This window comes from Cyphellophora attinorum (genome assembly GCF_001299255.1).
Source record: "Cyphellophora attinorum strain CBS 131958 chromosome Unknown Contig1, whole genome shotgun sequence".
Taxonomy (NCBI): domain Eukaryota; kingdom Fungi; phylum Ascomycota; class Eurotiomycetes; order Chaetothyriales; family Cyphellophoraceae; genus Cyphellophora; species Cyphellophora attinorum.
The window spans coordinates 1,413,538-1,427,775 of NW_017253229.1; the positions used below are offsets into that span (position 1 = coordinate 1,413,538).

At 54.0% G+C, this 14,238-nt stretch overlaps 5 protein-coding genes across 5 annotated transcripts; 3 read left to right on the forward strand and 2 right to left on the reverse strand.

Moving 5' to 3' along the window:
- Nucleotides 1-1,491: 1,491 nt before the first annotated feature.
- AB675_772 (uncharacterized protein) lies at nt 1,492-5,292 on the forward strand (the record flags this gene model as incomplete). The annotated part of the gene is made up of 4 exons (XM_018148119.1): nt 1,492-2,448; nt 2,505-4,996; nt 5,050-5,129; nt 5,210-5,292. 4 exons carry the CDS (start codon nt 1,492-1,494, stop codon nt 5,290-5,292), a joined length of 3,612 nt encoding a protein of 1,203 aa, XP_018005922.1.
- A 1,864-nt stretch (nt 5,293-7,156) lies between these two features.
- AB675_773 (uncharacterized protein) lies at nt 7,157-7,672 on the forward strand (the record flags this gene model as incomplete). The annotated part of the gene is made up of 1 exon (XM_018148130.1): nt 7,157-7,672. One exon carries the CDS (start codon nt 7,157-7,159, stop codon nt 7,670-7,672), a length of 516 nt encoding a protein of 171 aa, XP_018005472.1.
- A 316-nt stretch (nt 7,673-7,988) lies between these two features.
- AB675_774 (uncharacterized protein) lies at nt 7,989-8,516 on the reverse strand (the record flags this gene model as incomplete). Its single annotated transcript, XM_018148141.1, has 1 exon — nt 7,989-8,516. The coding sequence occupies one exon, from the start codon at nt 8,514-8,516 to the stop codon at nt 7,989-7,991; it is 528 nt and encodes a 175-aa protein (XP_018005739.1).
- A 1,437-nt stretch (nt 8,517-9,953) lies between these two features.
- On the reverse strand, nt 9,954-11,961 carry AB675_775 (Fatty acid transporter protein; the record flags this gene model as incomplete). Its single annotated transcript, XM_018148152.1, has 2 exons — nt 9,954-11,792; nt 11,860-11,961. The coding sequence occupies 2 exons, from the start codon at nt 11,959-11,961 to the stop codon at nt 9,954-9,956; spliced, it is 1,941 nt and encodes a 646-aa protein (XP_018006020.1).
- A 580-nt stretch (nt 11,962-12,541) lies between these two features.
- AB675_776 (Metaxin-like protein) lies at nt 12,542-13,774 on the forward strand (the record flags this gene model as incomplete). Its single annotated transcript, XM_018148161.1, has 1 exon — nt 12,542-13,774. The coding sequence occupies one exon, from the start codon at nt 12,542-12,544 to the stop codon at nt 13,772-13,774; it is 1,233 nt and encodes a 410-aa protein (XP_018005553.1).
- Nucleotides 13,775-14,238: the final 464 nt, after the last annotated feature.

The following is a 14,238-nucleotide window of genomic DNA, read 5'->3' on the forward strand; positions in this document are numbered from 1 at the left end:
CTGGGTATGTATATGTATCGCTCGACCAACTCGATTTCTTCTCAGTAGCTTTGTGATTGTACGTGCCCTGCGATGCGGCCGTGAACAAAGACTGCCACGAGTCACGTCATCCTCAAAACACGCGGCGGTCGCCAAAGGGGGTTGTTCGAGCAAGGTCGATGATAACCCGGCGACGTCCCAAAATGCAGCGATCAGAGGTCAAGATTTGCGGACGGTCTCCTGACGAAAGATCAGTAATCGTGAGCGGTGATGGACTTGGTAGAAGAGACGAGAAGCCGGACAGGAGTGAAGCATCACTGAAGATGCAGAAGAAAGTCGAGGCGGTTCAATGCGGGCGGCAAGCTCAGACCAACCCACCTTATCCTGGGGACCTAACCCGCCTTACGTAGCTTAGCCTCCGCTATTTTCCAGGGACCAAACCGCCGCCAAGGAGCCCAAGGAAGGAGATCGTCGCTTGGGTTTGTGGGGAAACAAGCTAAATAGCTGAGATCCAACACGCTTCTGTCCTCGCCTTCAATTTCCACGTCACTTCGACTGCCTTCGTAAACGGTATAAGCGTTATCACGCCACGAATGCGGCCGATTGAAGCTCAGTTCGTTGCAAACGTTGAGAGTAGCACCACCTCTCACACCCTGCAGCTGGCTTCGCTCAGCTGACTTCGAGCGTGGTCTGACAACAACTCTTCCGTCTGAAGCCGCGGTTTCTCACTGGAATAACCTAGCAGCTGGAGCTCCCAATTCACGCGGCAAACACTCGGTCTGGTCTCGCAGCGGATTGCACATTCATGCATACTGCTTGTGCAATGCGGGCTGCCGACTTGCGTCCGAAAGCGGAAACGCATTGACCACTGATAGGCTCTTTGTCCCTCTCCCCTCGCCTGAGCTGACAGACCCCGGAAGCTGATGGGCGTCTTTCACGTGGAGAGATGACATGCACATCGACATGGCTGCCGTCGTTGCTACAGACAGACGTAGATTCTTATCCGACCGCTGGCTGCGTCAAAGCAGACGAGTTACTGTGTGGACATCAAGAACTACCCCGTCTGTACGCTCGGTGTGTCTACTCTAGTGTCTTTGCCATCATTCGCAGTGGCTCCAACAATGACGGATTCATCGACAAACGTGGCCCGGAGAGGCAGATGGGATACTGCGCTCGACTACATACTGTGCCAGAAGCAAGCCCTATTGCATCCAGAGTGAGTCCTGCCCGTGGTCGACGCCGACGCTCGCCGCATCCGGAGACCAAGCGCAGGGCTTCCATTGTCTTTGCTTGCCAATGCTGCTCGCAGCCATGCAGCATGTTCACAGTGCGACTTGTACAGCAAGAGCTTTGTTATCCTTTGATGCTGTGCTTGTGCCGACTCCGTAATGAAAGCCGGTAAGTGCAAAACGTTGTCCTGCTTGTCCTGTTACTTTCGAGCCTTCCGAAATACTCTAGGGATTGATCTTTAGCATACCGTGAGGAAGTCTGAGACGCATCGAGCGAACAGGCATGGTCGTCAACGCAAAGGCAACTGGGTCATCCCAGCCCGACAACAGATTCGGAAGCCGAGCCGAGCAGGAAGCAAGATACGAAAGGTTGAAGTCAGGTCTTTCTCAACACAACGGATCGGCACAAACCGACGATCACTTCGTACGTGCCGCCTTGGAAGTGCTCCTCTCGTCGGAATTGGTCAAGTTGAGACCCGACGATACAGCCGGTATTTTCACGAAGGATGAAGCCAGGCGCGCAATCTATCGAATCGGGAGGCTGCACCAAGAGTATCAGTGGCTGACCTATCGCACCGACCCAAAGAAAGCTGCCTGGCTCTGGACGTGGAGAGCTGTGAAGCACTTATGGCTTGAGGGCATGGGGACGTTCGCGTCAGACAAGGAGGCAGCGTTCTTTCGAACGGGATGGGTGGCCTTGACTCTCAACGGCCTCGACGACACCAACGAAATTCTCCAGTGGAGTATGGTTCAGAAAATAGTCTTCGAATTTGCCGACTGCGCCTTCGTAAGCTTGTCTCCAGCACAGTCTGACGAAATCGTTGAGAAGAAGGCAATGTTGGAAGGCGATGAGCAGCTGCTGCGGAATCTCATACACGGCGACCAGGAGCTGGATTTTGAGGTATACGAAGCGCTCCGACGAACAGCAGCACTATACCGTGTGCTTGACGGCAGAGATCCTTCCATGGTCAAGCAGGACAACCGAACAGCCCGCAAGGCCGCTGGATATGATCCTGCGGAGGAAAGCTCTACCGCAAAGTCCTATCCGATGAAGACTTTCACATCGATGAGGAGTGCATGGGACTATGCATATTACCCATTCCCAGAGACTCGAGCCCTCGCTTGCGCAGCCGATCAACTGATCAAGCGTGATATGCGCGAGCCTGGTATTCAATCAGACGGTCTCCGAGCTTCGGATCTGCACAACATCCCGCGCGCTCACGTTCAGCCTAAAGCTTCCGTATGGCGCAAGTACCATTCCAACGGAGTCCTCAGTGTTGGATATAGCTTGCACAGCTCATTCTGGGCAAAAAGATCCACGAGCGTCCAGTTCCACGACAAGTCCCCTCCATAGCTCCACGAAAACTACAACGAAAGCCCGCCTTGTCGACAGGAAGAGATTCGGCGAGCAAGCTCAGTGCCAGCTCGAGGTCACCACTGTCACCAAAGTTCGACGAGAAATCACGCGTCAGCAAACCGTCTTCCCGACCACAACTGCCTACTACCAAACTGAGAGGTGGCGGCTATGGTCCAGAACACTGGATGAATGCCAAGCAGTACTGGCCCAAGGAAAAGTTGGACGCCATTCAAGACCTTGCAGACCTACTGCGCCTCCCAATCTGGGAGCAGCGCCAAGCTGACTATCTAGTCGGCGATCTTCTGGTGAAAGCCAACTGGGATGTCGACGAGGCTTTTGAGCTTTGGGAGGACAAGGGTGAGGGAATCTCGACGAATACTATACGTGCTCCGATCGTAGACCTCTCTTTTTCAACGGGATATGGTTCGGAGGAAAAGGATCAGCTGCTACGACTTGCGGCTTTCGTGGATAGCTCTGCATATGAGGACGACGACGAGTTTGAACAGGTACTTCTCCGCGCGCTGGAACGCAACGCCTGGAGGTGGGAAGACGCTCTAAGCGATTTCTACGGAAGGTCTGATGCTGCGGCGGCCGATGATCTCCCTCTGGAAGATACTGGCTTGGAAACCCAGCTCTTCCTCGCAGGAGCGGAAGATGACGACCAACACGGATCTCCTGCACAAGACTCTAATCAAGAGAACCAGCAGCCGAGGCGAAGCCCACGCCAAAGCCCCGTCGATGCTGAGAATCAACAACAAGACCCACCATCCTTGTCTCACAGCAATCAAGAGAACGAGCCGCCCGTCGATGTGCCCGTGCGGCGCCAGACTCAACCTGATCGACGAGCACTTCGCTCGATTTCGCCACCTCCCGAAAACATAATTGATTTGACTAAAGAGGACAATAATGATCCTTTCTTCAGTGGCGCCGATACCATCTTACTCTCTCCAAAGAACAGGTCCAATTGGCGAGCCGAGGATCAAGGAAGCCCGACACTGGCTTTGTCCAGTAACCCGAATCGACATGTCATGGGACCGGCGGTCCTCCCGGGACTGGAAGATCATGTCAGTGTTCTGGAAGACAACCCAAATTCTCGCGAGTCGTCGTCCGGCCAGGGCATGGCCGACCCCCTTCCTGCTGAAAGCGAGCATCCGGGCCAGGAATCGGTCGAAGCATACGCTGGACACTGTCATCGATGTCCCTACTTCCCCGGAGAGTTCCACCACGTATGTAACGGCCTTTGCAGTTCATTGGACCTTATAGCAGTGGACGGTCTGTGCGAGCACATCCAGGACTTGCCGCCAGTCACAACGGAGGACGACGGACTTGCAGAGATTCTCATGCAGGGCTGCGACTCAATCGCTGAACAAGTCAAGCTGCGGAAGAACGCAGGCCCCAGCTGGACCAACGCTAGATTCCACGTGCATCTGAGAATGCTAAACGACGTTAGCTTCAGATTGCTCAAACATCGAATCGGAACCAAAGACTTCCCGAACGGAGGAATGAAATTCACCGAAGCTTCGTGGCGGGAACGATGTTCCTGGTCAAGCTTTCAGTACCCAAGCCCGATGTTCGAGAAGCTATTGCTCGATATCGGTAAGAGCGTAAGTAAGCTGCTGGACGATGCCGAGATAGACGTTGATAAGCAGGAGAGAAAGCTCGCAGTACTCGTCATGTTCATGTTCTCAAGGTTCTACGGCAGATCGCAGTTTTTCGGCGGCAGACGTGGAACAGGAGAGACCATGCGTCCGCTCGGGAGATACCACCAGCATGCAGCACGGCTCCAGCGAATCCTACGTCAGCTCGCAGGCCTCTTCCGCGAATGCGATGAGCTCAGTGGCATCCCACGGAATGCCCCGAGCCACTACTACTACCACGAAGCCATGACATTAGCCCATGACGACTTACTATTGGTTCGACGAGGACTTGGCGAGACCATCACTGAGAAGGAGTGGGAAGACCCGCCGTTGTGGGATCAGTACACCGGTCATGAAGTTGAGGCAAATGCCGACTTGTATGCCGGTGCGCTGAGGGCGGCCACGTACCTGGATCAGATTCAGGAATTCTTCGCCAAGGGCAGTGCGGATGATGGCGTCGACACCGAAGGTGTACAAAGGCTTCTGGCGGCATTGAGGAGGGCGATGTATGTACCTGCGCCAGAGGAGGACGTCAACGAAGACACATCAGCAGACCCAGCGCCTGCAGCGACGTCGGCATCACCACGTCGTGAGAAGAGCCGTTCTCCATCCGTTGTACGTAGGCCATCACGACATACGCCGCGTGGTAGCCCTGGTGGCAAGAGGAAGTCACCAGACGCAGTGCCGGCAACTACTGACGACCCTGCCGCCAATAAAGACGCTCAGCCTCATCAAGCAAGCGACAGAAGTCAGCAAGCCCAAAAAGCTCAGACAGCCCTGCCCGGCCTGAGTTTGTAGACTACAACAGGATGGTCAAGGCCGAGCTGGAGGCTGAGGTCAATTCCAGAGGGATTACAAAGGCAGCGAAAGAGACCAAACCCACGCTCATAGCGAAGCTACAGGCTGCCGACAAGGCTGACAATACTGGTATGGGAGCAATGAATGCTTGGCATGTGCTCTATGAAGCAGTAGGCCTGTGGGCGTCAAGTACCTATTGACGCTGGAAGAGAAGCAGGCTCGTTTTGGGGACATGCTGGTTCCTGAGAAGAAGAGTCCAACGAAGAAGAAGGGTAAGAAGGGTAAGAAGTAGGCTGGGTTCCTGAAGTAGTCATTTTGTCTTACTTGCATGAGTGTTGAGCGCGTGGATAGATTGGAGTGTCTGTATTCTCATAACTATCAAGCCATTTCAGAGATGCCTGCTGCTCGTGACAAGCGCAAAGCATGTACACAGCACGAAGACCTCGTTAACGTGGCGAGAGAAGTCGTCACCGGGCGGGCGTCAGGCATGCCGATCAAGGTTGACAGGATCCAGTAAGCCTGGCGTTGCTGCTTCCCACCTTTGATTAACTTCCATTACTCACTTCTTTTCGTCTCGCGGGGGCTTGTAGTTGGGATCGAACGTTGACGGGAATGTCTTTCTCAAGCAGAGAACGGCTCCATATGCCAGATGGAGGCCATGCCTACAGCCTCAACTGCCTTGTCTTGCCTCCATGGTATGTGTAGGCGAATGTTTTTTGCGATGTGCGGCGGCATCTTAGCGGACGTGAGTCTGCCATCTGATGTGAGCATAAAGTTAAAGTGGTATAGGTTTCACTTACGATGATACAGTTGTTCTGTGGATGAATGGCTTGCTCGATGAATACCTCGGGGACACCTCTGTGATAGATGATTTGGGCTAGTGATTGTGGTGGGTTGTAATTCTACGGCAGGAGGACTCTGGAGTGGAATTGCACGGCGAGAGATAACACGTAATACTGGAAGGTACTCGTAGAGCCTTTTCAGCCATGCCACGTGCCATCCAAGGTTCGCACTGGCTGTGCTGCCGTGAATTGTAATCTTCCGCAAGATGCGTGAGCATACATCCTCACCAACGTAGAGAATCGCGTCCAACAATATCGTGCTCTCAACCTTGCATATTGAAGAACACAGGTTGACAATCCGGGAGGCTAGGTAAGATGTTGAGGTTTGCCAAGAGCTCGGATTCCGCTGCAATTTCGATCGCCCGCTAGCCTCAGCCACTACTTCGTGTCACAAATCTGCTCAACATCGGCGTTACCGTGCACCTACAATGTCAGTCGATTAACACTGCCACGTCAGGAGCACGCATGTATATGGCAATGATACTGTAATCGTCAGAAGGCTTGAGGCAACGACGACGTTGCATGCACAAACGTCCAAGATATTTCGAGCGCGCTGCTGCACGTACCCGCGTGCAAGCCGAAATACCAAGGAATCCGCCTATCACCAAGTCGACCAATCGCTTACGGCTGTGCGGGATGTTACCCCTGGGCTGGGAGAAGCCCTCACTCGATCTGTTTCACATCGCACGACTTCGTGGAGCTGCTTCAGCTTGATCAACAAATGATTCCCACGAGGGAGGCCTTTAGCTGGGGCCAGATCCAGGAAACGGCGATTTACTGGCAAGAACAAGAATTGTGGCCGCTCTTGAAAGGCTGAGTACACGAAGATCTCCATTATGCTGTTGCTTGGCTTTGATTATATCCGCGAGGATCAGCATCGTCCATGGCATTTCTGTCGCGTCACAATGAGATCGGGATGCGTAATCCAGCATTGCGACACCAGCAGACGGGTGAGCTGAACTTGATGGCCAGAAGAAATGTGATGAGGGCCTTCTCGACCACTGAGGTGCATGCAGTGAACGCATTCGCTCCTAAAACACTGCTTAAAAATAGGCCGTCCAAATACGAACGAAAAGGAGGCGACCGGGCAATACTTGGTATGGCTCCATTCGTTAGGCTGAGGAAGAGATTAATCCACAGGGAAGACTACAAGAGAGAGGCGTTTCACCTCGACACTACCTACTTCGTGTCTATTTCTCATTCACCACATCCGACCACGCCCTGAACGTTGTTCTCACATTCACACTCGTTCCTTATCAGCAACTCTTAAAGCTTCGCACGTTCAATCTAAAAAGCAACACCACAACAGCAATCATGCGCTTCACACCAATCCTCCTCCTCGCCGCGGCCTCAACCGCCGTCGCACAAGACATCCAAGAGCAATTCGCTTCCCTCGTCAACGCCATTGCGACCGACCCAGCCCTGGGCTCCCTTGTCAGCGATCTAGCAACCAACACCGAATTCGCCTCTATCGTGGGCGAGCTCCAGACAGTCACCGGCACAGTCCTCCCCAGCGACATCGCCACCAACACCGTCTTCCAGAGTGTCACCTCCGTGCTCTTGGGCAACTCTGCCATTGGCTCATTGACCTCTGTTGCTGCCACCAACTCAGACCTCAGTAGCCTTACTGCCGCTGCTAGCAGCCTCGAGACAAGCGCTAGTGAGGCTGCGAGCAGCGCGTCTGCGAGCGGTGAGTCTGCTGCTAGCTCAGCATCGAGCTCCGCCAGCAGTGCGGTCGCATCAGCAACCGGTGGCAGCGGCGCAGGCAGGAACGTGGCTATTGGTGGTGGGTTCGCTGCTGGTGTCTTGGGGCTGGCTGCTTTCTTGTAGATGGATTAGACTTTCGAAGGACTGAGTCCGATCGGGCAGTGGCCGCATGTCCCTGGGTCTGGCAAGGAAATGGCTCTCATCGAGGGACTGCGTGCACGTTACGTTGCGGGACCGGACTGGACACACTAAAAAGAATTACTTTCGAACGTCTGTACATTCATAGTGTACATAGATGGTATATGAACACAAGGTCTACATGAAGCATACTAACTTCCCTTCGACCCATATCAGCAAGGTGGCTCCGAACAATATTGTTCCTCTGTTTCGTCTAATTTCCCTCCAGCTCACACTGATCCCGAAACCGCATGTGGTTCGTCTACAGGAAAGCAGCCAGCCCCAACACTCCAGCCGCAACACCACCGCCCACAATAAGCGGAGCATTCCGTCCAGCCGCACCGCTGCTTCCACTTGCGCTCGCGCTCGCACTCGAGCTAGCCGAGCTGGCCATCGAGCTGGCACTCTCGCTGGCACTGCTGGCCATACTGCTAGCACTGTCCGTAGCCGTGCTCACAGCGCTCTCGAGACTGCTTGCCGCGCCAGTAATGCTGCTGAGCTCAGAGTTGGTGGCCAGCTCGGACGTCAGACTTGAGATGGCGGAGTTGCCGAGCAGGACGCTCTCGAGGGACTGGACGACGCTGTTGGTCAAGAGCGATGAGGGGATGTCGGTGCCGGTGATGGTGGCGAGTTCGGAGGTCAGGGATGCGAAGCCCGAGTCGGTGGCGAGGGATGAGGCCAGGGAGAGGAAGTTGCTGTTAGTGAGGAGGCCGTTGACGATGGAGGCCAGGTCTTGTGCGCTCGCGGTGGAGGCGGCTGCCGCGGCGAGGAGGAGGGGTGTGAAGCGCATGATGGAGGTATGTAGTGAAGTTGGTTTGGAGAGGGTGGATGGGCTTGTGGGATAACGAGTGTAGTGCTTGTGGTTGTAACTTGGAGCTGAAGAAGACCTGGGAAGGAGGCAGGGGAGTACGCTGCTACTTGTACCTGTAGGATTCAGGCCGCATCCTGGGGAATCCTACCACCAGTCTCTCACGCGGGCAGCTGAACCACTGGGGCCTCTGAAGAAGATTCGACTAACAGGTGTCTCGGCTCCTTTTCTAAACCTTACCAAAAGGCCGGAGCATGAGAATCGAGCCAGTCGTTGATGGAGACGGGCAAAGGGGGGTGGCCTCGCCGCCCTTGACGTCGAACGCACGCGGCGCAGCACAGCAACGATTGTGGCAACGATGCAGGTCCAGAAGCAGGTTGCGCGTTGAAGTCATCCTTTCTCCACACTGATTTAAGCCGGTAAAGCGTCGTAATAAGCCTTTTCGAAACAGGCTTTAGCCGGTGCTTGTGGGCTACGCTCGCGTCAGGGGCTGCGTCGCAGATCGCTGCCACCGGGGGCCGCCTGCGTTCGTCACAGGAGCTGAGCCACCCCTTGTTGCGTGCTGGGCGTACATAATGCTTGAACGTCAGCTCCCACGACCACCAGTACTCGATAGCACTGTGCTCAGAACTTTTCACGGATGGCAGTGCGGTGCTTCACTAAGTGCAGCGCAACATTCTGCTCTGAGGACACTGGCGCGCTGCGATCTCTTCCCAAAGTGATGAAACTTGGTTGAAATCTGGTCACATTGGACACGTAGGTTTCAGCCTCTGTCACCAATAACCTAAAGTCAAAGAGCAGCGGACCGCCCATCGGAGGGAATGCTGCTGGACGGCCCGATCGCAGTTGAATTGCTGCGATGTGGCCATGGCGGTAAAGGGAATTGATGTGATCGTATGAAGCGAGCCGGGCTTTCATTTGCATGTAAGAGCTCACAGCACAGCGCAAGGCAGATATTGAGGTTCGGGTTTTGGCAGGTACCTACTGGTGATGAGAAAGTCCTGTAAGCTCTGCGCGGGCTTACCCACGCTACGAAGCTTTGGAAGGAATGTAAGAGTTCTCGCAGATCTGGAACGATCAATCGTCCGGCTATCATTACGATTGTCGAGATACCTTAGGGGTCCAGATCATCCGGCAAGTAGAGACCACCTTCACCATGGTTCGCGTACGGCATTGCAGCTTGGCTTTGAGCATGAAAGGTCCACGCGGCAGGCGAGTCCTCCTGCAACGCGTGTCGCACGTTGTAGCCACATGTTGATGGTAAAATTGGTCGTAACGTGGGTGCGTATGCACCTGGAGGCATTTTTTGCCGTGATGGTTGTCTGAGACAATCCGTACATATGTGTATGTGGCATCAGATATCAAATCCCAGTTCACTCATCACCTACATTGTGCTTTACGCCTCAAACATACGCCTGTCTACAGCTTCGCCGTTCCACCACATATCTCACTCCATCCACGAGCATCGAATGGCTCATACTTTGCACTGCCTGGCTTCAGCCAGTACACCTTGTCTGAGCCCATCCTGTCTGGCTGCACGCCTTCTTGTCGAAGCTTGGGCTTTTGTTGTTTGTTCGTGCCTGTGACGACTAGCTCCGTCACCGTTCGAATGAAAATGGGCACAGCATACTTCGGCAGACTATTGGTACACCACGTCGCGAGGCTTTCAAGCACCTCAGGTTTGAGGTGCCCAGCCCCTTCAAAAGCTGATGGTTCGAGCATGACTGCTGCACAGCCAGCACGCCCTTCGTATCCTGGTAGACTAACGCCGTAGACATTCGCCTCCTGAACCTTGGGATGGTGGCCAAGTACTTCGCCAACCTGTGCTGTCGAGACGTTCTCGCTTTTCCATCGGAATGTGTCACCGATGCGATCTGAGAACCACTGTCTGTGCTCTGAGTCTTTGATGATTACGTCTCCTGTCCGGAAATAGGCGTCGCCTTTCTTGAAGACATCTCGCATGAGCTTCTTCTTGGTCGCTTCAGGATTGTTGTGATATCCTTGGAATTTGGCGCCAATGTCTTTTTCATCAAGCTTGGCGAGAAGCTCACCCGGCTCGCCTGTAGACACCTTGACGCAAAAGCCCGTCTCTGGATCCCGATACGGCTCCTCGGTGTCCCAGTCGACCTTAACAAAAGCGTACATCGAGCTCATCAAGAGGTTCGTCAGACTGCCGATAGATCCGATCGCGCCGGCGGAGAAACTGTTGCGATTGTAGTTGAACGTGCCACCGACACCTTCCGTGGCGCCGTAGAACTCGATGATGGTCTCCACACCGAAGCGCCCACGAAATCGCTCCCACACGTCGGCGCGCAAGCCATTACCAAAGGCAAGACGAACATTGTGCCGCGTACGATCATCTGGCCGAGGCGGGACTGCCAGGAGATATCGCAGGGTCTCACCAACGTATTGTATTGCCGTAGCCTCGCTCCTGATCACGTCGTCCCAGAAATTCGATGCCGAGAATTTTCGACCAACAACCATCGTACAAGCGCCGATAAGGCAGACGTGGAAATTGAGCTGGAATCCTGAGCTGTGATAGAGTGGCATGGCAGTGTAGTAGCGGTCGGGATTCGCGGTTGTCACGTTTCGGAGACCAATCCACCTGTAGACCGTATCAGAGGAGGCTTGCGTGCGTTCCCAAGTCACAAGTGCTGGTTTGGGGAGACCTGTTGTTCCGGATGTGAAAATCAAGACCTGAGGGGATCGCCCTTGAAGTCCAGATCGCACGGAGTCGGGGGCTCGATATGGCGGAAAATAGTTCAAAGACTTCAACAAGCCTCCGTCCAAAACGGCAATTTCCAATGGGAAGGAGTTGTTGCGAAACGTTGGTGACAAGAGGACAGCGCGGGTCGCATCATCAAGTGTCTTCGATTCGATCTCAGGTTCGGTGATCAGGACTCGCGCACTGGCGGACTTGACGCTGTGAGTGAACCCATCCCCAGTGAGGTTGTAATTGATGAGGGCCGGAACGGCGCCAAGCGACCATACAGCTATGATAGTGAACAACATTTGCGCGCTGTTCATCATGTTGATGGCCACGAATTCGCCTTTGGTGACTTTGTGGGTGGAATGCAACCAGCCGGCATAACGAAGCACAGTTTCGTAGGTCTGTCGAAACGTCCATGCTTGGCCATCGTATATGATAAATGTCTTATCTGCGACCTTAGGATTGTTGGCGTGACCCTCCAGAATATAGAAGCTATTAATTCGATCTGCTCGCTCTCTCCTTTTAAAGGCGATTGAGCCTCCGATCAACTTGGCGATGTCAGTATGTCTCCATATATCGACGGAGTTGGCAGGAAAATGCACAGTGCCCACGTACTGCCTTCAATATTCGAACATCGTCCGGAATGCGCCATCTCGCATTCAAGTATGCGAGACCTGCCGCCGCCGCTGGCACAGCCAGAGCTGTTGGAACTGGCATTTCTCGCTCTCAGGCTCCCGCCAGCGGAGAGTAGGCGATGACGTTATGGAAGAGATCGAACGGTCAATAGCGCTTTGGGCTGAGAATATCAGAAGAATTAGAAGACAGCGAAGTTTAGAAGGATCGCAGAATGGCCAAACGGGTGAGGATCACGGCTTATTAAAGACCCTGGCGAATATTCTTAAAGGTGAAGGCCACAAGCAGTTGACGCGCGCTCGTGAAGCCTGTAAGCGAACCGAGGCAAGTGACATACGACAGGCGACAGGGGCCAAGCAAGGGAGACGAGTCAGCTTCAGGCACTCAAAATGCTCGCTAGCGGTCGATCGCAGGTGACGAACTGAGGCTACTGTCCCGTATTACCGTCTGGCTTGAAGAGGTAACCAACGCAGCGACTGTGAAAGAGCAAGTAGTGCATTGCCGGTCTTTGTCGAGGTACTCGAACATCATGCATGTGCTTTTTGATGCTCGGGCACTAGCGCCGGGCATAGGCCTGAGTAACTCCCCACGCTGCCTAAACCGAATAGGCCTCTCTCTGTTCTTCCCATCAGACTGCAGCTAGCATGGAGAGACGCGTCTGAATATGAGATTCGAGTTGCATGTCTGGGGTCCTGGCTTTGGTCTTCCTTCAATTGATCCTACGTGTTTAGGAGCTATTGCCTACCTCAGAACATGTCTGCCACGCGACAGCTGGGCGCTCGTCGCCACATCGGATTCCTCACTCAATCCACTGAACGAGTTACCGGCTTTGAAGGATGACAGTACTTGGGTGGCCGGCTTCGCAAACATAATTGCACATCTTCGGGCTGAAAACAATGTATGGGATCTAGATAGAGATCTCACGCCGAGCCAGGCAGCCGACTGCGCCGCATATAGCTCTTTCATACAGTCTCGTGGCCGGCCGTTGCTCGATCTCCACCTCTATGTCAGTACCGAGAACTGGACCGAATGCACCAGACCTGCACTGGCAGATCTTTTATCATGGCCGAGTAGCTGGTCTATTCCACATTGCCTACGCGAGAAAGCCAGGAAGTCGTCAGAGCACCTGGGTCTGAGCGGGTTGGACGTGGATACAGCACAAGATGAGGCCTCAGACGGGGGCGTGGGCGCACAAATCCCACAATCGCTGAAGAAGTCAAGGCAGACAGTTCAGGCGCTGCTCGGGCATGACACAAAGAGAAGCCGATTTCGCCTGGACGCAGTGATCACTGATCTACTGGCTCCTTTGGAAGAGAGCCTTGGAGACAAGGAATGGCTTGTCGCGAACAAGATGGCCAGTGTCGACTGTTTGTGCCTCGGATATCTGGCATTGATGCGCGTCCGACCCCGAGCGCCGCAGCCGTGGCTGGAGGAGGCACTGGATAGGCGCTTTCCGAGACTGGGCGAATGGGCTAGAAGAAGGCAACAAGAATTCTTGGGCAGCGGCAGGTCAGGGAAGAGAAAGTCCACAGTTGGAAATGAGGCTCAGGCACTGCCATGGCAGGAGGCGCAGAGACCCGAATGGACAACCATTGTCAACAATATAGTAGTCAGCGTAACGGAGGCTACGCCCATATTGCGGACGTGGATTGTACCAACAGAAGCCCGCTCGAATCGAGCTCAGCAAGGGGGAGCGGAGAAGGTGCGCAAACAGGTGGCAGTTCAGCAGGCTCGACAGCATCAGCTCTGGTACAGCCAGGTCTTGACCTCATCAGTCACTGCTCTCACGGTTTCGATTGTTCTTGCCTACAACGGCTATCTGCGACTGCCTGGGTTTCGCTCGCAACCGCGGTCGACTCGGTCTTTTGGCGAAGCAGGATCGATTCTAGGTATCTGAGTTGATGGGAAGGAGCACACCCTCTTTGACCATCACCTGAAAAATATGACGTGCACTGGCAGTACTGGCAGATCATGATAACGTCACGTGACGGATCTGCTGCCGGCAATTTTTAGAGTTCCAAAATGAGGATTGGAAGTGAGGACCTTGAGACTGACAAACGAGGTATGAACCACGCAAATCTCTCCTTCACCCTCTGCAACTTTTCAAGACATCTTCTACAAAGCCTTTTGCAACCATGTGGTAGTTTCTTGGTGCTGTACAACCGAGTTATCGGATCTGTCCTAAGGAACGTCAAGCGCAGCTGAAAGACTTTCAGTTCTTGGCTTGAACGCATTGAAAAGTAAGGGCCCGCAGAAACTTGCATTGAAACTGTTTTCGCACTTCCTGTGAGATTTGCTAACATGCCAAAGCAGACAAAAGGCAGACGCGTTTCATGCTGAACGTCTTTGGCGACATCATCC